At 42.1% G+C, this 17,884-nt stretch overlaps 2 protein-coding genes across 2 annotated transcripts; both read left to right on the top strand.

The window, feature by feature from the left end:
* The first annotated feature begins 6,193 nt into the window (after nt 1–6,193).
* On the top strand, nt 6,194–8,866 carry LOC105895920 (calglandulin). Its single transcript, XM_012822613.3, has 5 exons — nt 6,194–6,469; nt 6,852–7,026; nt 7,903–8,047; nt 8,427–8,527; nt 8,723–8,866. Exons 1-5 carry the CDS (start codon nt 6,467–6,469, stop codon nt 8,764–8,766), a joined length of 468 nt encoding a protein of 155 aa, XP_012678067.3. The 5' UTR covers nt 6,194–6,466; the 3' UTR covers nt 8,767–8,866.
* Nucleotides 8,867–9,986: 1,120 nt separating this feature from the next.
* Nucleotides 9,987–17,761, top strand: si:ch211-161c3.5 (uncharacterized protein C3orf18 homolog). Its single transcript, XM_042707883.1, has 6 exons — nt 9,987–10,210; nt 10,333–10,402; nt 13,924–14,526; nt 15,107–15,132; nt 15,293–15,419; nt 16,419–17,761. The coding sequence occupies exons 3-6, from the start codon at nt 14,203–14,205 to the stop codon at nt 16,497–16,499; spliced, it is 558 nt and encodes a 185-aa protein (XP_042563817.1). The 5' UTR covers nt 9,987–10,210; nt 10,333–10,402; nt 13,924–14,202; the 3' UTR covers nt 16,500–17,761.
* Nucleotides 17,762–17,884: the final 123 nt, after the last annotated feature.

Raw genomic sequence — 17,884 nt, forward strand, 5'->3', positions numbered from 1 at the left:
GCCGGCAGGGGGTCTGGGATAAAAATCAGATTCCCTAAATAAACTCCTCTGATTATAAAATTGTAAACAATAAAATTAAAATAAAAAACAATCAGTATGTTCACCTTTGCATCAGACTAAACAATCGTATTGATACTAATCAGCATAGGTCTGCCCGTTTAGTTTACAGACCAAAACTTGTTTTGGTGAAATTGTTTCTGGTTTAACTGTCGTTTTCACTAAACTTCAAATATGTAAAAGTAATCCACTGATATGGGACGAATCTAGTAGATATACCCTTCAGTTCTGTACAGTTTTGCACAACACCTGTCAGGGAAAAAAGTGTTTAAATGTGTAGTAAAAATGGCTGATTTAGCCCATTGGCAATTTTCTAGATTGTTCTAAGAATTAGAATATAACATACCGTAGGCTAGGCCTACGTGTCAAGGGTTTACCTGTGCGTTGGCACATTTATCACAAGCGCTGCCTGCGAATTAAGGATGTCTCTCATCCTAACCATGAATTTGTCACCTTCCTCCAATCCGGCAAGCATTACAGGAGCCTTCGCTCCTGCACTAGTAGCCCCAGGAAGAGCTTAACATAAGGCTATGACCCTGCTAATAGCATCATTGCACTCATTAAGGCACTGTTTACTGTACTTTAACGGCCATGTGATTTGCACTATTCATATTCTGCACAGTCGGAAACCACCTACACCGTTAAAATAATATTACTGTACATAAAACCAACTGTACATACAGTATGTTGTTTATACTCTGCATACAACTCTACATTTGCACTCTCTATTCTATAACTCTGTCCACTTCTCCTTTGTATTTACATATTTCAAATATGAACTATATACTATCATTGTAACACTCCACTGTCCCTCACATATTGTAAGATATACAGTAGCATCCTTTAGTACTTACTTTTCCTGCACTGTGAATAATACTGTATGTTTGCACTTCTGGTTAGATGCTACCTGCATTTCATTTGTTTTGTACCTGTACTCTGTACAATGGCAATCAAGTTGAAATTAATCTGATCTAATTTCTCACTCTTGTTTCAGGGGTCTTAGAATACATTGTCTCAGTGTTGCAGATTTGCTATGTCTACTTGGCAAAGGGGGGCAGCAGCCGACTATCCCCCCAACTCCAAATGTGAGTCTCTGGAATAAAAGTCTTGCACCCTCACTGCCTTACCACAGCATCAGGCTCATTGGTAAGCAGGTCAGGTCTGTCACACTGACCTCTGGATGTATGTCCTTGCATTTCACATGCCCGTGGAGATTTTCTTGTGTTCGTCCCTCAAACTGCACTTCACCCATTCCTTAGAGCCTCCAAACAGGGCTTTACCCGTTTAGAGGCTCCTCATTTAAGTTGCTAACTCAATGGGCACCCTCCCAATGGCCTCATAGGAACATTCCCCTTTCTGAAACCACAAGCAGCAAAATGTTGGCCCCACCTGGCTTTGAAGAAGTTATGGATAGGAACGAGAAAGTATAATAACTATGCGTTCCTATAACAGTAGGAGATTAACACATTACTGCTGACTATTGATTTGTACAGTTTGCAATACGATAAAAGTAAAATCTTGAAGAGGCCTGTAAGTGAAATGCTAGATGAATAATCAAACAGATGTACCCAAATATGAATATTATATTTACACATTTTAACAAGATGTGAGAATTTATATGATACAGCCATAGCCCTTTATGTGGAATGGGACGTATTCACCGTAATAAACCATGGGGCTGATTCACACGGCATTGTGTGGTTTGTCATTTGTTTGAGTTTGAAGGTACAAGAAAGGCTCGGGCTCAAATGCAAAATCTAATCTTTGTCTGATATCTTGCCAGTGGGCTCTCCTGATGCTGGTGTATTGACAGATGACAATAAATAACAATGTATTTATAACTTGTTTTGAAACTTGTTCTGCAGTGTGATTAGAGACCAGAGATTGGATTTACCTGTGAGGTGAGGAGACAAACCAGGCAGTTATTGCGAAGGTGATGATGAAGGCAGTGATGATATTGTAGCCTAAAGGTGGACCATCTCAGCCAGTGGCATGTGTTTATACCACACATTGGCCTGCCATGCCAAATCTAGTGGTGATACCCATGCAGGGAGTTAAGTGACTGCACCGTCATTCATGTTGAAGGGGTGTGGGAGGGGCATGTTTCTACTGAAATCCATAAACATCTGTAGTCTTTTTTTTTACACTATGGCACTGGTTGTTCAGCTTCTTCTCTGTAAGCAGACATGCTACTATCCAACTTGGTACCATTCAGCTTCAGGTTTAAAGGTGCAGTCCTTGATTGTAATCCATTAAACGTATTCGTCAAATTCAGTACAATTCTCCTCACGTTCTTCTAGCTTCGTCCTGTGTGCAATAAAAAACAACTCTGGTGTTCGTGCACAGTACTGGCTCTTTGAATGAAAAGCAAACAAAGCGGCTCTGACTGACCCTATACACTTTTCCAGCCAATCAACATGTTGCCTCAGGAGCATGGAAGGGAAGAGTTTTATTTGATTTGCTATTGAGCTGAAATATCAACAACCTTTCGGCAGAATTAAGGACTGCGCCCTTTAAGTCTGTGTGCCTGCGGTGAATGAAGCTGTCACCTCACCTGTGCCTCAAATCTGGATCTCTGGGGCAAGAACTCCGCACGCTAACCACCACACAGAAGAGCCAGGCTCGTTAATATGACAGTCACAGCACATACTCAACCAAAGTGATGGTACTCTTGTCACATCGCCCTCCTCCCCCTTGGGGAGCACATCCTTGTTTTCATCCACTCCTGCATGCATCTCCTACACTGTATTCTCCCACCCTAGGGTGCCCACACTCTAGTGCTCCCTTATTCCACAGGGTTTCACATATCCTGGTGTTACAGGATATGTACATATACAAACTGGTGCTCCCAGTGACCTCACAGAAAAGTAATCCCCCTTCTGACACCTTTAGCCTCATGTGACAGTGCATATACATTAAAGTGTGCTACGCAGTAAAACATTATTTGTGAAAAGATCCTTGATGGGAAAACTTTGCACATGGTCTTGAGGTGTGGTGTATGCTTTATATTTGGGATTTGCAGATTGAAGAACTGATGGCGATGCAAGCAGGCTAAACAATCTTATCATTGCAGTCAGGGATTCTTGCACTCATATCGTTAATTGAGTAGACCTATTACCCTATTTACCAGATTTTGAGGTATATTTAACAGTGGCAAGGCGAATATTAAAATGTGTTATAAATACAAATTTAAATAATTGTAGGTGTGAAAGTAAAGCGTAGCATAAGTTGTGTTTGATAACTCTGATGAAAAACCTCCATACACAAATTGTGGGAATATGTGAACGTATGACCCTACAAGGGGTTGCACACAAAGATTGATACATTTGGCATGTGGTGAGGGGTGAGAGCAGGCACCCCACCTGGCCTGAAACCCAACCATACCAAAGAGACTGGTTTGTATGGCAGTCAGAGGACATGCTCCACCTAGTATGGTTCTCCATCACAAGTTTCCTTAGAGATGCATTTTTTGATGGAAAGACTCAGGATAGGTGTTACGACCCCCTGCGCCCCTGCAGACTGTGTAGCGGCCATGCACCGTTATCATCTGCCTCCAAATGTTTATGTTGCGGTCACAAGCCGGCCGTAACAATAGGACAGGGTCATGGGGTGTAATCTTGCAGGGTCAAGGGTCAGACACATCTCATTGTCATGAATATTCAAGTCAGGCCTCTCCTCCATAAGGGGGTCCCAAAGACATCTTTTCAGTTTTTTTTTTTGTGGCCCAATTGGACTTAAGGCAGATACAGTATATATGTTGCAACCCATGGGCTGTAGTCAACATATACAGTATCTACATAGGCTCATTATGGAATTGATTAATTAGTTTCTGTTGATAAAAATCACTGTTTCATTTAACACAACAGTAAGAAGTTTTGGTCTAAAACTAGCAAGCTAACTACCTAAAAGGCATGCAAAACCTTGTAAACACCACCGGCAGCCCAGCTGACACTGATAAAAGCTGGAGAGCAAGCTAACTGGTGTCTTTTGCCGATGTAGTTGGCGATGTGATTTGCTGTGGCTGTGAAAGGCTGTGAAAGCTTTTCTCACATTTTCACAGGGTGCTTCATCCCAGACCACAGAACTACAGTGCATGGCCAGGGCAACTAGTGGGAACGACAAGTGGCATATCTGTCCTTCGCACCAATACCAACTCCACTCTGAGCCACTTCTCTAGGGTTAGGGTTAGGGTTAGGGATACTCCTCCACCATCACGCTAAGCACTGGCTCTAGGGCCTAGGGTGTTCTGAGCCCACTACTGTACTCTTTGTACACTCATGACTGTACTCCCGACCCATCCAACCAACACCATCATTAAATTAGCTGATGACACCACCGTTATCGGACTCATATCAGGAGACGACAAATCAGCGTACAGAGATGAAGTACAGAAACTGACAGTGTGGTGCTCAGACAACAATCTGTCACTGAACACCACAAAAACTAAAGAATTCATTCTGGACTACAGAAGGCAAAGTGCAGATCCGGCCCCACTCCACATCAACGGGGACTGTGTGGAGAAGGTCTACACCTTCAAGTTCCTAGGAGCCCACTTATCAGATGACCTCTCATGGTCTGCCAACACCTCAGAGATAGTGAAAAAGGCACAGCAGCGACTACACTTCCTGAGAGTAGCAGGGCCAATAACATCTTGAAAGACTCCTCTCACCCAGGCCACCACCTGTTTACTCTCCTGCCCTCAGGCAGATGGTACAGGTCCTTTAGAGCAAGGACCACGCGTCTAAAGAACAGTTTTTTCCCGACGGCCATCAGAACACTAAATACAGACATGCACTAAACATAGAATTTCATTGTGCAATATTAATACACTAATCACTTTATTGACTGCAAGTCACATATGCCATCTCAGTCACCTTACACATGTGTATAAACAAAACTGCTTCTGTATTTATTGTAAAGCACCTCAGGGAAGTACTGTTGCTGTATTTATTGTTCCTCAGGGAAGTACTTTAATCTATACCACCGCACTTGAACTCTTAATATATATATATATATATATATATATATATATTTTTAAGCTATTCATACTGTTTTTGGATAGTTGTAGTATTGTTGTGTTATATGTTGTCCCTCATCGCACCAACAGGAGCAACACTCCAAATTTCGTTGTATGCGAATACAATAACAAAAAAATGTTTTCTATTCGATTCTATTTCTATTCTCTGAAGTAATGTCCAAACAAGTGCCCTGACCTTTGAATGTTATAAATGTTACGGGGGAAAACCGGAAAATAAAAAAAATCTTGAAGTTGAAGAATCACAAACCCTTTTACTCCATTTTTACACCAACTGCAGCGCAGAACAGGTAGTCATTCACTTAACAAAATTTGACAAATTGTGCAAAGATGGTCATTCATATCTGTACAAATGGGAAAGATGGTCATTCATATCTGTACAAATGGGAACAGTAACCAGGATCTTGGTGTGCAACGTGTTTCTGCTATTCCCTCTTCTACCGTTAAATATTTTCTTCCCATCAAACATGAGTAGAAAGTAATTAATGGCCATTTGTTGTGATGAAATGACAATCTCCAGCATTGGTTGACTCGGTAAGACATACTGTAGATAGATAGATTCAATTCAATTCAATTTATAGATAGATAGATAGAAAGATAGAAAGGAAATTTAGGACATCCAGTAGCTAACAACTCACAAATAGTGACAAAACATAAATACACACAAATAGTAACGAGACATACTAAACAACAATTTAAAACTAAGTTGCAAAAGGCATGGCATAGGCTTGACAAGTCCACATTCAGTGGTGTCATATTTCCAGCATCCCTGATGGGAATCTCAATGCGATGGTCGAAATAAGCTCAAGTCCAAAGTGTGTCCTTATTTGGCATTCAGTAAGGAAGCCTCTCACTTGGGAGTCCACAACACCTGCTGGACACGCCTTACCCATCAGCCAAGAACAAGTCCCCAGATCCCAGAGTTGTTGCATATCACAATCTTAAAGTCAGAGCACTGTTTTCAAATTTACTACATTTACAAATATATTATATAGACTCATATAGATACAGTTTTGTTGTAATGTTTTGTAAATGTTGTCGGTTGGTCACATGACCTTCAGGGTTAGATTTGGGTAAGAGTATAATTCTTAGCAATTACTAAAATATATTAATATAATTTGAAGTGATTGTAATGTTCTCTACCCTGGATCTCTTTACAGTGAATGTTATCGTCTAGTTATATTTCTCTCCACCCCAAGCCAGATATATTGGGGGATATTGCAGCTGTATGCCTTAAAAGGGCTAGACAGGTTTAAATCCTGTGGGATCTCTCACATAGCCTCCCAACAAATCTTAAGACAGATTTGGTCTGCAACTTCAGTCACAAGTACCAGCAGTGCCCGTGGGCTCAGTGGAGGACTCCTCGTGTTCAGAATGGTAAGTTTAAATCCATTCATTATTTAGCATTGCATGTGGCACATAGACCAATAGTAGGCTTTTGACAAGCATGACTCAAGTTTGCGTTCACATAAAATATCATCACATTATTATAGTTTCTAATAGTGGAGCTTCACACGTGTGTTAACAGTTAAGACATACTCCGGTGATGTATGAAATGGAAGGTTATTCCAGAAGTGTTTAACAGTTATACATATATTATTCTTTTGTTCACTGATTTGTCTGTTTTAGGTAATATTCTTCTTTATAGCTAACTAAATTCAATAAGTGAGAGTATCACATTTAACTAATGTTTGTGTAGATAAGGAACGATTGCATTACAAAGCCTGTTCTGTGTTCCTTCTTTTCTCTAACCAAACAGGCAAACAAGCTGACCCCAGAACAGATCACAGAGTATAAGGGGGTGTTTGAGATGTTTGATGAGGAGGGCAACGGAGATGTGAAGACGCAGGAGCTGGAGAGGCTAATGAGTTTGATGGGCATCAACCCCACTAAGAGAGAGCTTGGCCAGATGGCTAAAGATGTGGATAAAGATGGTAAGGTTCTGATCCTCGCCCTAATGTACTTATCAATCAATCAAATCAGTCTATGTAATTGTCGAATTTTGATGTCTAATTTGAAGCTGAATTCACATTTTTAAGTAGATTTCAAAACCAGACACACTGCGGTTCCCTTTATGAAAGTGGAACTGGGTGGTGACTTGCATTCTAGAACCCATTCAAATGGTGGCACATGTGAAACTCGTCTGTCAGTTCCTTAATGGGTTGTTTTTTCAAGCAGGCATGCAAACGGGCCCACTGCTGTTGTGGGTCACTCATGGGACATGTGGTCAAAAACTAGTAGAGTGAATGCTTAGCCAGGTGAATGTACCAGAAGAAACATGTAGAAAGGAATGCAGAAGAATCTCTGAGATGAGGAAATAGCCAGTAGCGAGCTGCCAGTAAGGATAGGAGTAGCACCCAGACTGTTGTTACACAACACTTTTTCTGCCTGGAAGGACTTGTCAGACAGGAAGACTAAGCACAAAGTGAAGTGGAAAAAAGTTTAGTTTTTTTCTATTACCTCTAGTGGACATTGAATGCATTCTGAAGATATTAGAAGGATAATTTCAAGAATTCATGATTTTTATACTTTAGTAGGCTTTGATGTGTGTGAAACAGTGCTTTTCATTTCTAGTGAAAAGTGCTAAAATGAGAATCAGATATTTAATGACAACATATTCCTAGTTATTGCTCTTTCATTTATTTTCTTTAAATGTTCATTTGAAGGATTTATAATCAATATGTAGAACCGAAGGAAAAGAAAGCATTGCATAATCAACAAAAAGCCTTCACTCAACCAATTTTAAACCCATCTCAAACCAATTAGCAGAGGCTTTACTGACCTCTGGTGTCACGTTTCTGCAAATGCAGGCAAAGGAGCTTTCAACTGCGACAGCTTCTTGGGATTGATGGCCTTATACCTCGAGAGGACCAAGAACCAGGATGCAGAGCTCCGGGCTGCCTTCAAAGTGTTTGACAAAGATGCCAAAGGCTATATCGACTGGAACACACTGAAGTATGTTAATTGCTTAAAATATTTGTCTAAATGTTATTTGTTTATCTGTGTTTATTACATGTGCTCCGTGTGAAACTATCTCGGTGGACCTGTATTGACCTGGTTAAATTTAGTTGGTGCTTGGAAAAGAAAACTGATATAAGAACCTCAATAATTAAGAATAAAATGATCAAGGAAGACCACCGGCACTTAGTCTATAACTTTGTGCACAATAGCATAGAGCACAGATCAGAATAGCAGAGGAAAAAACCCGACTGACCAAACTATGTTTGCACAGATCTACCAAACTTTGATCTTATCGGAGTCTTGTGGGAGTTCTATGATCTCAAGTTCTTCTGGGAGTTCTATAAATCACGCGTGAATTCCTCTATGTTGTTAGGTATGTGCTGATGAATGCAGGAGAACCCCTAAATGAGCTAGAGGCTGAGCAGATGATGAAAGAGGCTGACAAAGACGGTGATGGAACCATTGATTACGAAGGTAACACTATCAATACTGATACAAAACCTAAATATGTCTTGTGTAGTTAGGGTAGCCTTATTTTCGTGTTACACAACAACTACTAGCTACTAAATGCAAAATGAATCTGTATTTGTACATGATTACACAAAAATAAAATAGTATGTATTTAGTCTTTTTTTAAAGTTAACCATGAATTGATGTTCATGTCCCCAGAGTTTGTGGCCATGATGACAGGAGACTCGTTCAAGATGAGTTAAATGTTCTGAATGGGGGAGGAGCAATGGGTGGACTGGATAAGCCCTGTTTTGGACATCATTGAGTCAGAAAAAGAAAGAAGAAGACGAAGGAAATAAACAGAATAAACAAATAAAAATGTTTACAGTTAAAATGGGATAGCAGATATGTTCAAAGATGCTCAAAAGTGTGCTTGTTGAATAAATTGTATGTTCTCTTTAGCTTCATTATGTGTATGTACTGCATTGTCTTGTCTGCATTATTCCCAAAATAGCAGTCATCCTCAGTATTAATATACAAAAGAGAAGAATTACTGAATAAACCGCCGCGATTAGGGCTCTAGTGATGATTGAGAAGAAAATGGTAATTTTAAGCCAGATATTGTTGTCTCCAAATGTTTATTGTCCAGCACAATATGCCATCCATCTCACCATTTCACAGGGAAAACAGAAACTCTGTGTGTGTGTGTGTGTGCGCGCGTGCATGCATCTGTGTGTGTGTGTTTGTGTGTGAGAGAGAGAGAGAGAGAGAGAGAGAAAGAGAGAGGGAGAGAGAGGGGGGGAGAGAGTGAAAGAGAGAGAGATAGATAGAGAGAGAGAGAGAGAGAGGTTTAAGGCTTTAGGTTGTGATAGTTCTAGGGTCAGTGCTTAAGTCAGGATCAATGAGGATTCTGTTTTGCCTGCCAGGTTTTAATCGAATCCTACCCAGGCCTGAACAATCATTTTCTGATTTTGAAAAAAAAAAAAAAAAAACATTTCTGTCCCAGGACTTCCCCTCAGAGAACACCCCCCACCCCCCGAGTTATTAAAAATACCATAAGCTTGAAAAGAGGATTTAAAAATATGAATGGAAAAGGGCTTAAGGGAATTATACTTGCATAGTGCAAAGTGTGCTAAACACGTGGAAATGTATTTTAACATCAGTAAATCCATTTAGCCAATCATTCCTCTAACTTACCACAGTTAAATTGCTATTGTTTATAAGAATATTTTTTTATAGTCCATCACAAAACAGATCACTCTAAGCACTGACTCTGTGTTATGAACACATTGAGTCATATCTGAGTGTCCTCACGTCAGATGTGAGAGGAAAGGGTTCATTTTTCCATTAGCTGCCTACCCGGATGCAGTCATGGCATCTGGTGTGCACAGCTATAAAATCCTGCTGACATCCCTGCTAAGACAGACGGACAGCTCAAGAAGCCAACCAGAGTGTCAGATTACATCCCAGCTGGCCAATGGCAGAGCTGCGGTCGGCCCTGGTGGGCTGTGACTCTGGGAGCTCAGCCTCTCTGTGTGTGTGTGTGTGTGTGTAGCATCCCTGGAGCTGCCTGCGCTGTCTGAACTGCAAGAAGCAGGAGGAAAACAATGGGATCTAAAGGGAGAGAGGGGGAGAGCGTGGTCATGAGTGCCTGAGTGGAGAGCACAGCCAGAGGCGCATCCTTCCCCCGCAACTGCTGCCCAAGTGGTAATGGATTTTTGCTGTTAAAAGATTTACAACCCTTTCAGCAATAGATCCTCCTCCTCAGGATCAAGAAGAAAGGAGGAGAAAGAGGAGTGAAGGGACAGAGGTTCTCTCTTTTCTTACAGGGCGCTCTTCATCTCTCTATCCTGAGGCTCCCCGGCTATCAGCTGTGTATGTGTTTTCCTTCCAAATAAGGTAAGCGCCTCCATCACTAATCTAGAAGGTCAGGCAGGGTTACCCAGTGACGCTAGAGGGAATGTATGTAGGCCAGTGCTGTAGCAATGTGACAGTTCTTTTGAAAGGACTCTGGTCAAAAAATAACACTGTGATGTGAGGCAGTGGGGCATTCTTTTTTTTTTCGTCCTGTGATATTTGTGTGAACGTCTTTGTGCAGTGCTGTTGCCTCATTGGATGAGAATGGAGGCTCAGATGGGTTCGAGCGGTTTGATTGGCTGGGATATTCACATGTTCCTCATTAGGGGCGAGCAGACTGTGAGTACACACTCCAGGCAGCGCTGTGGTCTCTGGCTTATTCCTGTCGACTAAATAAGTGTCAGAGCTTGTCGTTGCATAAGAGGATTTCTCCCACAGCTATCCACAAACACACAGGTCAGAGATATATCTGACCTAGGTGTGACGTGCGCTTCAGATATCAGAAAGTAATCAGGAAATGGAAATGGCTGCATAGGAAAAAGACATACCTTAAGGGTGTGATTTGCAGACCATAAGAATGAATTGAACTAATGATGTAATTCCTATGGAATAATGAAAAAAGATAATGTTGCCCAATATTATTGTACAATGCATATTCCCTCTTTCTTTCAGGAGATCATGATACATTTACTTGAATAATATCAGAATTATATTATCTGTTTTTTTTTTTTTCTTTAGTGGCAACTCAAATTACATCTACAAATACCTACGAAAACACTGTCTTGAGTGCTTTCCCCAGAGACATGTATATGCATTCATTTAATTTATGTTGAAAAAACGTATATCCTCACTGATCACTGTAATGATTTACTATATATTCAGTATATATTATTCATGTATAGAATCCTTCTGACAAGCAACTAGGTGGTGATTGGAAACAACACATGGACAGGACCCTCTTGAAGAGGTTGCCTTGCCTCTCTGAGAGGTGGATAGGTCAGGTGTTTCACACCATTTGCAAACCTTTTGTTTTGACTGCACATTGGAGAGATAAAGAGGATTATGGGAGCCACTGAAGCGTGTCATTTAAGGACAACTCAACTGGACATGTTTTCTGCTCTGTGGCAGCTCACGGAGCCACACAATGAGCCAAAATCATCCGCCAGCATCTCCCATTTCACACAATACACAACATGTAAGTTGTGTGGGTTTAACACTCTTTTGCTGGTGAGTTGCGGTGACTTTCGGATCAGTCACAAGGTGGTATGTCAGGTGCATAGCCTCTCAGTAGTGGGGCGATCCTCTGCCTCTGGTCCGTGGACACCCAGTTTGGTTCAGCGGGTTCATGGGAAGGTGAGTCCAAATGCCTGACCCCAAAGATTGTTTGTTGTTATTTTTGTAGCGGCTGCAGCATCTCTATGCAGGGCCATTTGCTCCCGTTTTAATTGGAGCTAAACTGGCGCCAGATTTAACCATGACATTTGACTTGGAAGTTGGAAGATACTTTTATCTGTATGTAACTTGAGTCCCACCACCAGGGTTAGTCAAAGGCCCACAGGGACTTAACATGTGTTGATGGAGAGACAGTGGTTCAAGAGATGATGATTATTCTCTGGTCTGTTCTGATGTTTTGTTTTCATTTTCCCCTTTTGTTTTCTGTCTATGACCCTGACAGGAAAATTGTCAAGGGATTGATCTTGCTAGATGCTATACTTAAATACTTTCCTTAAGTAAAACGTAAGCAGTCATTAACTTAGCAAGTCATTGACCATATGTTATGTTCTTTTTAAGATGTGACAATGAAGCATCACATAAGTGTTAGGTAGTTTTTTTAGCTAATCCTGAATAAATATTGTGAAACGTGGAAATTAATGAACATTTCAAAACATCAATACTTTCTAAGGACAACAAGTACTAGGCTCTTGAAATTCTTTCTGAAAACTCATTACATGTTTTGTCCTAAAGATGGAGCCAAATTGCTGGGCCATTGCATCGCTTATATGTCAACACAACCTGGGCTGCGTGCCCCTAAAATGTTGTTTAGCAACTACCATTGTGAAATGACAGCAAGACTATCATTTTGAACAATCTCTCTTTAATGTCTAAACCATTTCTAGTAATTCAGATGACGTGATTAAATGACAGTGTTCAGTTCAGTGAATTTCAGTTCGTTCTGTGCATCCTTATTTTTTGTTTTAGGCTTCATAACATATTTCTTTACATTTCTTGAAATGAAAACAAAACCCAGAATGGCTAAAACTTGAAGCAATTTAAGACACTGGGGGCTCTTGCATGAGTTATATCACTGTAGTAGGTGTGGACACATTCTTATTTAGAATAGAAACATTTATATATTGTACCTTTAAATATTTTGAGACAAAAACATAAACTACAGATCTGACATTTATATGCCTTACCTACATAGTCATTTGCCTTCAAATGTTAAGATTTGACTTTCTCAATTCTCATCACCTGAGGCCTGGAAAGTGCTATGACACGTGACATGCTAATATTTACATTTATATACCTAATAGTATGCTTTCTGTGCCAGATACTACACATTCCACATTCCTTACATGTAGCTTCACAGTCACCTATAGGCAGGTGTGCGTACGCTTCTATGTGTATGCAATCGCGCGCCTTTTATCCGTGTTCTCTCTTCTTGAACGCCCCTTCAATACGTGGGCCGGCTTTTTCTGGGTATTGCTTTTCCTCGGTACAGTATTTGCCAGGCTGTGCCATTCTGTTCCTCGCGTCACCATGTGACCACATCCTGCCCACAACACTCGCTACTGCCCAAGGCAGGGAGGGGCCACTGGCACCGTAAACGGCACACCGAGCCGCTTTTTCGAGCCATCTCTGCCTCTCTCTCTCTGGGCTCACTTCCACTCCTCAAAGTACCCGTACAAAACATATATGTACACACTTACCTCAGGCACATGGTGTGTGTCGCAACACCAACCCCCTTGCTATTGCCCAATCTCTTTGAGACCACGGTTAAAGTAAACCTAAGCATAAGCTGTTCTGAGAACGACGTTTGACATCTTCACAATGTTGAGAAACAGTTGGCCCAATCTGCGCTGATGTCAGCTGGGACTCGAAGATATGAATGAAGTTCTCTTTAATTGTAGAGCGTGTTGACACAGGCAAACCACACGTGCATGAATGAGTTGGTTCCATCTGACCTGCCGATGTCAGTTTGAACCAGTGTGACTGCAATCCTCCCAGTGTGGTTAGACTCACCAGACTTCCTCCTGTCTAAGACCCCACACACACATTCAAACCAACATCCTAACGGTTCTCAACTGGAAGCAAGGGGGCCTTTTAGTGGTTTGATCATTGGACATTCAGTGGCACACACTCTCACTCGCACATGTATGCATGCGCTGCACACACACACACACACACACACACACACACACACATTGCGAGAGAAAGAGAGAGAGAGATCAAGCTGTAATTATCTGTCCTGTTCCAATCAGATGTCTTTCAATGACTAATGTACCATAATGATGCTAATGATATCGTGAGTGATGATGTGAAACACGGGGCCTCTCTCGCAGGTCTATTTTTACCCCCGGGCTCTGGGCCATGTCTCCTGAGTCTCCGCCGGAAGCAGCATCCTGGGAGCAGCCGAGCCGTGGCCCTGCGCCACCCGAGGCGCGAGACTGAGGCGCAGATCGGAGACGCAGCACTGAGATAAAGCGCCCCGACTCCAGTGCCACCCCCACACGGAGCCCGTTTGCTCATCTTGCCTGTCTGCAGCGCTTCCTTCCCTCCCTCCCTCCCTCCCTCTCTCTCTGTCTCTTTCTCTCTCATCTCATCTCTTTGTGCATCTCACCATGGCGACATCTACAGCTATAGGACCTGACCTCCTCCTAACCCCCACCCCCAACCCCACCCTACTGCTCCTCTCCACGGTGCCCGGCACGCCCACCTCCCCTCCCGTGAGCACCGCGGGGCTTACGACAGCCGCGGAGAACATCACGACCGCCGCCGCCGCCGCCGCCGCCACACCGACTGTCCCTCTGACCACCTCGCTGGCCGGCAACCAAACAGCCTTCAATGGCACGGAGCTGCCCCAGGTGGCAGAGCAGGCGGCGGGTATGGGCATGGTGCTCGTGCCCTTCGGCATCATCACTGTCCTCGCCCTCCTGATCATCGTGGTGAGTCGAGCCTTTGTCTGACTGTTCCACCCAAAACTCTTTCTGCTAATCTCCATCGCATTAAACACCATGTTTGTGAATCAGTGTATGCCTCCTCCTAGGCGCACGGAATGAACAGAACAGACCCCCTCTCATAGTTGGTACTAATGTCCGCACACACACCTCAACACAGCCGCCACTCTCCACAGACTTTCTTGAGCAGTGCAAAACAGGTTACCTAGATTTTCTATGATCCCAAAAAGAATATAACCAGTCACATGCTTGAGAATGTTCGATCAAAGAAAGCGAGCAAAACCCAAGCTGCACTAGCTGTCTGGCATAGCAGTATAGGTTTTTTGGCAAACTGTCTATGAATGTGATTTGCTTAAAAAACAAGGCGCCTGTCAACTCCTGAATAAGTTTGAGTTCGAGGTTGGATGCCACACAAAATGAGCACAGGTGCCATTGTGCTAAAAGCGATAAAGGCACTTTCAATTGCTCAACTGTTTTGTTTTTCCTACATAGTGTCAGGGTCAGTATCGTTGAATGTTTGGGCTGCTAACTAATGGTGCTAATTTGACTGTTGATGTCTGTCCCGCAGCTGCTATACGTAAGGAAACGAAAAAGGTAAAAGCACACTTGTCTGCACACATTAACCTCAGACTCAGGGTAAATGAGCCCTGTCTTTTATAAGTGACATTAAGAGGCAGTTATGCACTTCAGTGCATCACCGCAGATTAATGTTGCGTCATTAAACCCGTGTGACCTCTGACCCCACTCCTGGCAGGCTGGAGAAGCTGCGACACCAGCTCATGCCTATGTATAACTTTGACCCCGGCGAGGAGCAGGATGACCTGGAGCAGGAGCTGCTGGACCACGGGCGGGATGGCAGCCCAGCGGGACCCAACGCCAAGGTGAGCAGCCCCGGTCCAGGGAGAACCAGCTCCAGCACCTCACACACACAGAAGGAGCATGTTTGTGTATCAGGACATGAGTCCTGGATTAGGATTAGGAGAATGTAGTTTGTATGACGGAGTAAGAGCATGTCAATGCTTTAGTTTGCTGCCATTTGTAATCATTGCTTGTGAGAGAGTCTGTTTTTATCACATGATTTTGAGAGTTGTGGACCAAGTGTTTTTTTTTTTAAATGAAAAGCCATATCTGTTGCTTTTTGTTTTCTTTCTTTGCATGGCCTTTAAGTTATGACACATGACTGGTGAAATGGTGATAGTAGCGTATGGTAAAGTATACCCAGTGGTGTCTTGGCTTTGTGTCTCCATCACTCTTCTGATCCTTTGTGGGCTTTTTCAAACACATCCATGTTTATTAATAGAGCTGAAGTTCTCTCTGCAGATCAAACCATAGGAAACACGCTTGTACATAACAGTCACAACCAGTCCTCTCTCTCTCTCTCTCTCTCTCTCTCTCTCTCTCTGTCTTTCTATGTGTCTCTTTCTAACTTCCTTTAACTTCACTCAAAAACTATAGCGCTTTTTCACAGTTAATGTTTTCAAACCCACTTGATCCTCTCACCTCTTCTCAGTTGCACGGTTGCCAACTTCTCTGTCATGTTTGAAGGTGTGCAGATTTGCTTCCCCAACTTTGTCCGATTCTCAACTTGGTTTGAAGTTCTTAAGAACTTAACTGTTTAAAAGGTGTGACTAAACACCATTTCAAACTGCCCCTTGACCATGTTCTTCACAGAAGAAAACTTTCATACACACTCACCTTCATCTGTATTTATTCTCCTTCTGTTTCTTTCGTTTCCCACCCTTTCTTATCTTCTCATCCTATCGACCTTCCTTGGCATCTTTTCCCTCTCTTTTTGTCTTTTTCGTCCACTTCTAAAATATGAGGACTCAACACCAATGATTTTTTCCTGTCGGTAATTTTGTCTCTCCCTCTCACCCCAGACTCTGACAACGAGCCAGGGCGCGGCGCAGAGGCCCAGTCGTCTGGTGTTCACCGACGTGGCCGAGGCCATCAATGCATAGTGCACATAGACCTGACACACTGTTGGAGAATGGTGAAAGGACTAAAGATCTGAGAAGATGGACTGAAGGTTTTCAAGCATGGAGACCAGTTCCAGATTTTTTGGTTGTGACTTTTTGGGGCGTCCTGATGGGGAGATGGAAGATGGTTTGTTATCTGTCCTTGTCTGGACCACAAAAAAAAAAAAAAAACCTCTCGTCTTCCAGTTAAATATAGCTTTTATGTTATGAACAGAGAATGGTATTGAGTTGAATGATGAATGATACATGAAAATGATGTTAATTTGATGATATTTCAGGCTACAACAAGCAATCCTTTCCTGAGTGTTGTTTCTTGTTTATTATAAGTGTATGGGAGCATTGCACTATGTTACAACTTCTTTGTGTGGCAACTCACTGCTGGATGGTTGGCATCTCAACAGCTTTGTTGTATTCAGTGTTTATTTCCCTGTGGTCACTATCTTCCTCTAAATTAGGGCATAGAAAATACGACTTGATGTCAACAACTGTGTGAAGAATTTAGAAACCTCCTGAAAAGTGAAGTAATCATCAGAAAATATTTCCATGGATTATGCCAGTAGCGAAGCGTAGGTGATGACATTCAAGTGTCCCCCTTTTAAACTGGAGTAGCTGCACCTACTGTCCTGCACACGCCATGTATGCTGGAGCTCCAGTGCTGGGCTTGGTAAGATGACTGGGATCAGAGTGCTGAATTCTCAGGCTGACTTTTCAAAACGAGCTTTAAGCTCTGAACTATGGCTTTGTAGCCGAGCAGATTGTGTGGACTGGATTCTTTTCTTTTGACCGTTCTGTTGTTTGGATACACTGCTGCATGCATTTTAGGATCTCATTGAATGTCCTGGGACCTTCAACAAACAAAAGATGGCCAGGTGTGGAAAAGAAATGTGAATGATAGCAGGAGCGACAGAAGAGTGCTGGGTCACAGGAAGAGAGAGAAAGAAAGAAAGAAAGAAAGAAAGAAAGAATTTCCTCTGTCCCACCTGACTCACCTTTTCAAGGGAACCTTTGTGAGAATCTAGTGTTTTAAATATTTACTTTTTTGACAAAGGGAATAAACACATGAAGAAATATTCTCTAAACTGTAAATGCAGTGTTTTTGTTATGACCTGCTTAACTCTTCCACTCTTTGTTAAATGTAGGAATCAGATGTTTGACATGGATCATTACCTTGAGAGGGCTGACAGAACAATCAGCAAAATTCCTTGCGATTCTGTTGGATAATAAATAAATAGATTTGAAATAGACTTAATTACACTTATTTTATTATAAATACACTTTATAATTCATTAGTCAACCAGCAAACAGCAGTGTTTTATTTCATCCTGGCCAAACGTGTTGAGTAATAATAGTTTATTTTATTTGTAATG

The sequence above is a fragment of the Clupea harengus genome, chromosome 5, assembly GCF_900700415.2.
Source record: "Clupea harengus chromosome 5, Ch_v2.0.2, whole genome shotgun sequence".
Taxonomy (NCBI): Eukaryota; Metazoa; Chordata; class Actinopteri; order Clupeiformes; family Clupeidae; genus Clupea; species Clupea harengus.

What these genes read in the sequence shown, in the direction of transcription:
- LOC105895920 (XM_012822613.3), top strand. An exon ending in TAAAGATGTGGATAAAGATG is followed by an intron (nt 7,027 to 7,902) that starts GTAAGGTTCTGA and finishes CTGCAAATGCAG; the next exon opens with GCAAAGGAGCTTTCAACTGC. An exon ending in TGGAACCATTGATTACGAAG is followed by an intron (nt 8,528 to 8,722) that starts GTAACACTATCA and finishes TCATGTCCCCAG; the next exon opens with AGTTTGTGGCCATGATGACA.
- si:ch211-161c3.5 (XM_042707883.1), top strand. Translation starts at nt 14,203, where the DNA reads ATGGCGACATCTACAGCTATAGGACCTGACCTCCTCCTAACCCCCACC. An exon ending in TACGTAAGGAAACGAAAAAG is followed by an intron (nt 15,133 to 15,292) that starts GTAAAAGCACAC and finishes CACTCCTGGCAG; the next exon opens with GCTGGAGAAGCTGCGACACC. An exon ending in CAGCGGGACCCAACGCCAAG is followed by an intron (nt 15,420 to 16,418) that starts GTGAGCAGCCCC and finishes CTCTCACCCCAG; the next exon opens with ACTCTGACAACGAGCCAGGG.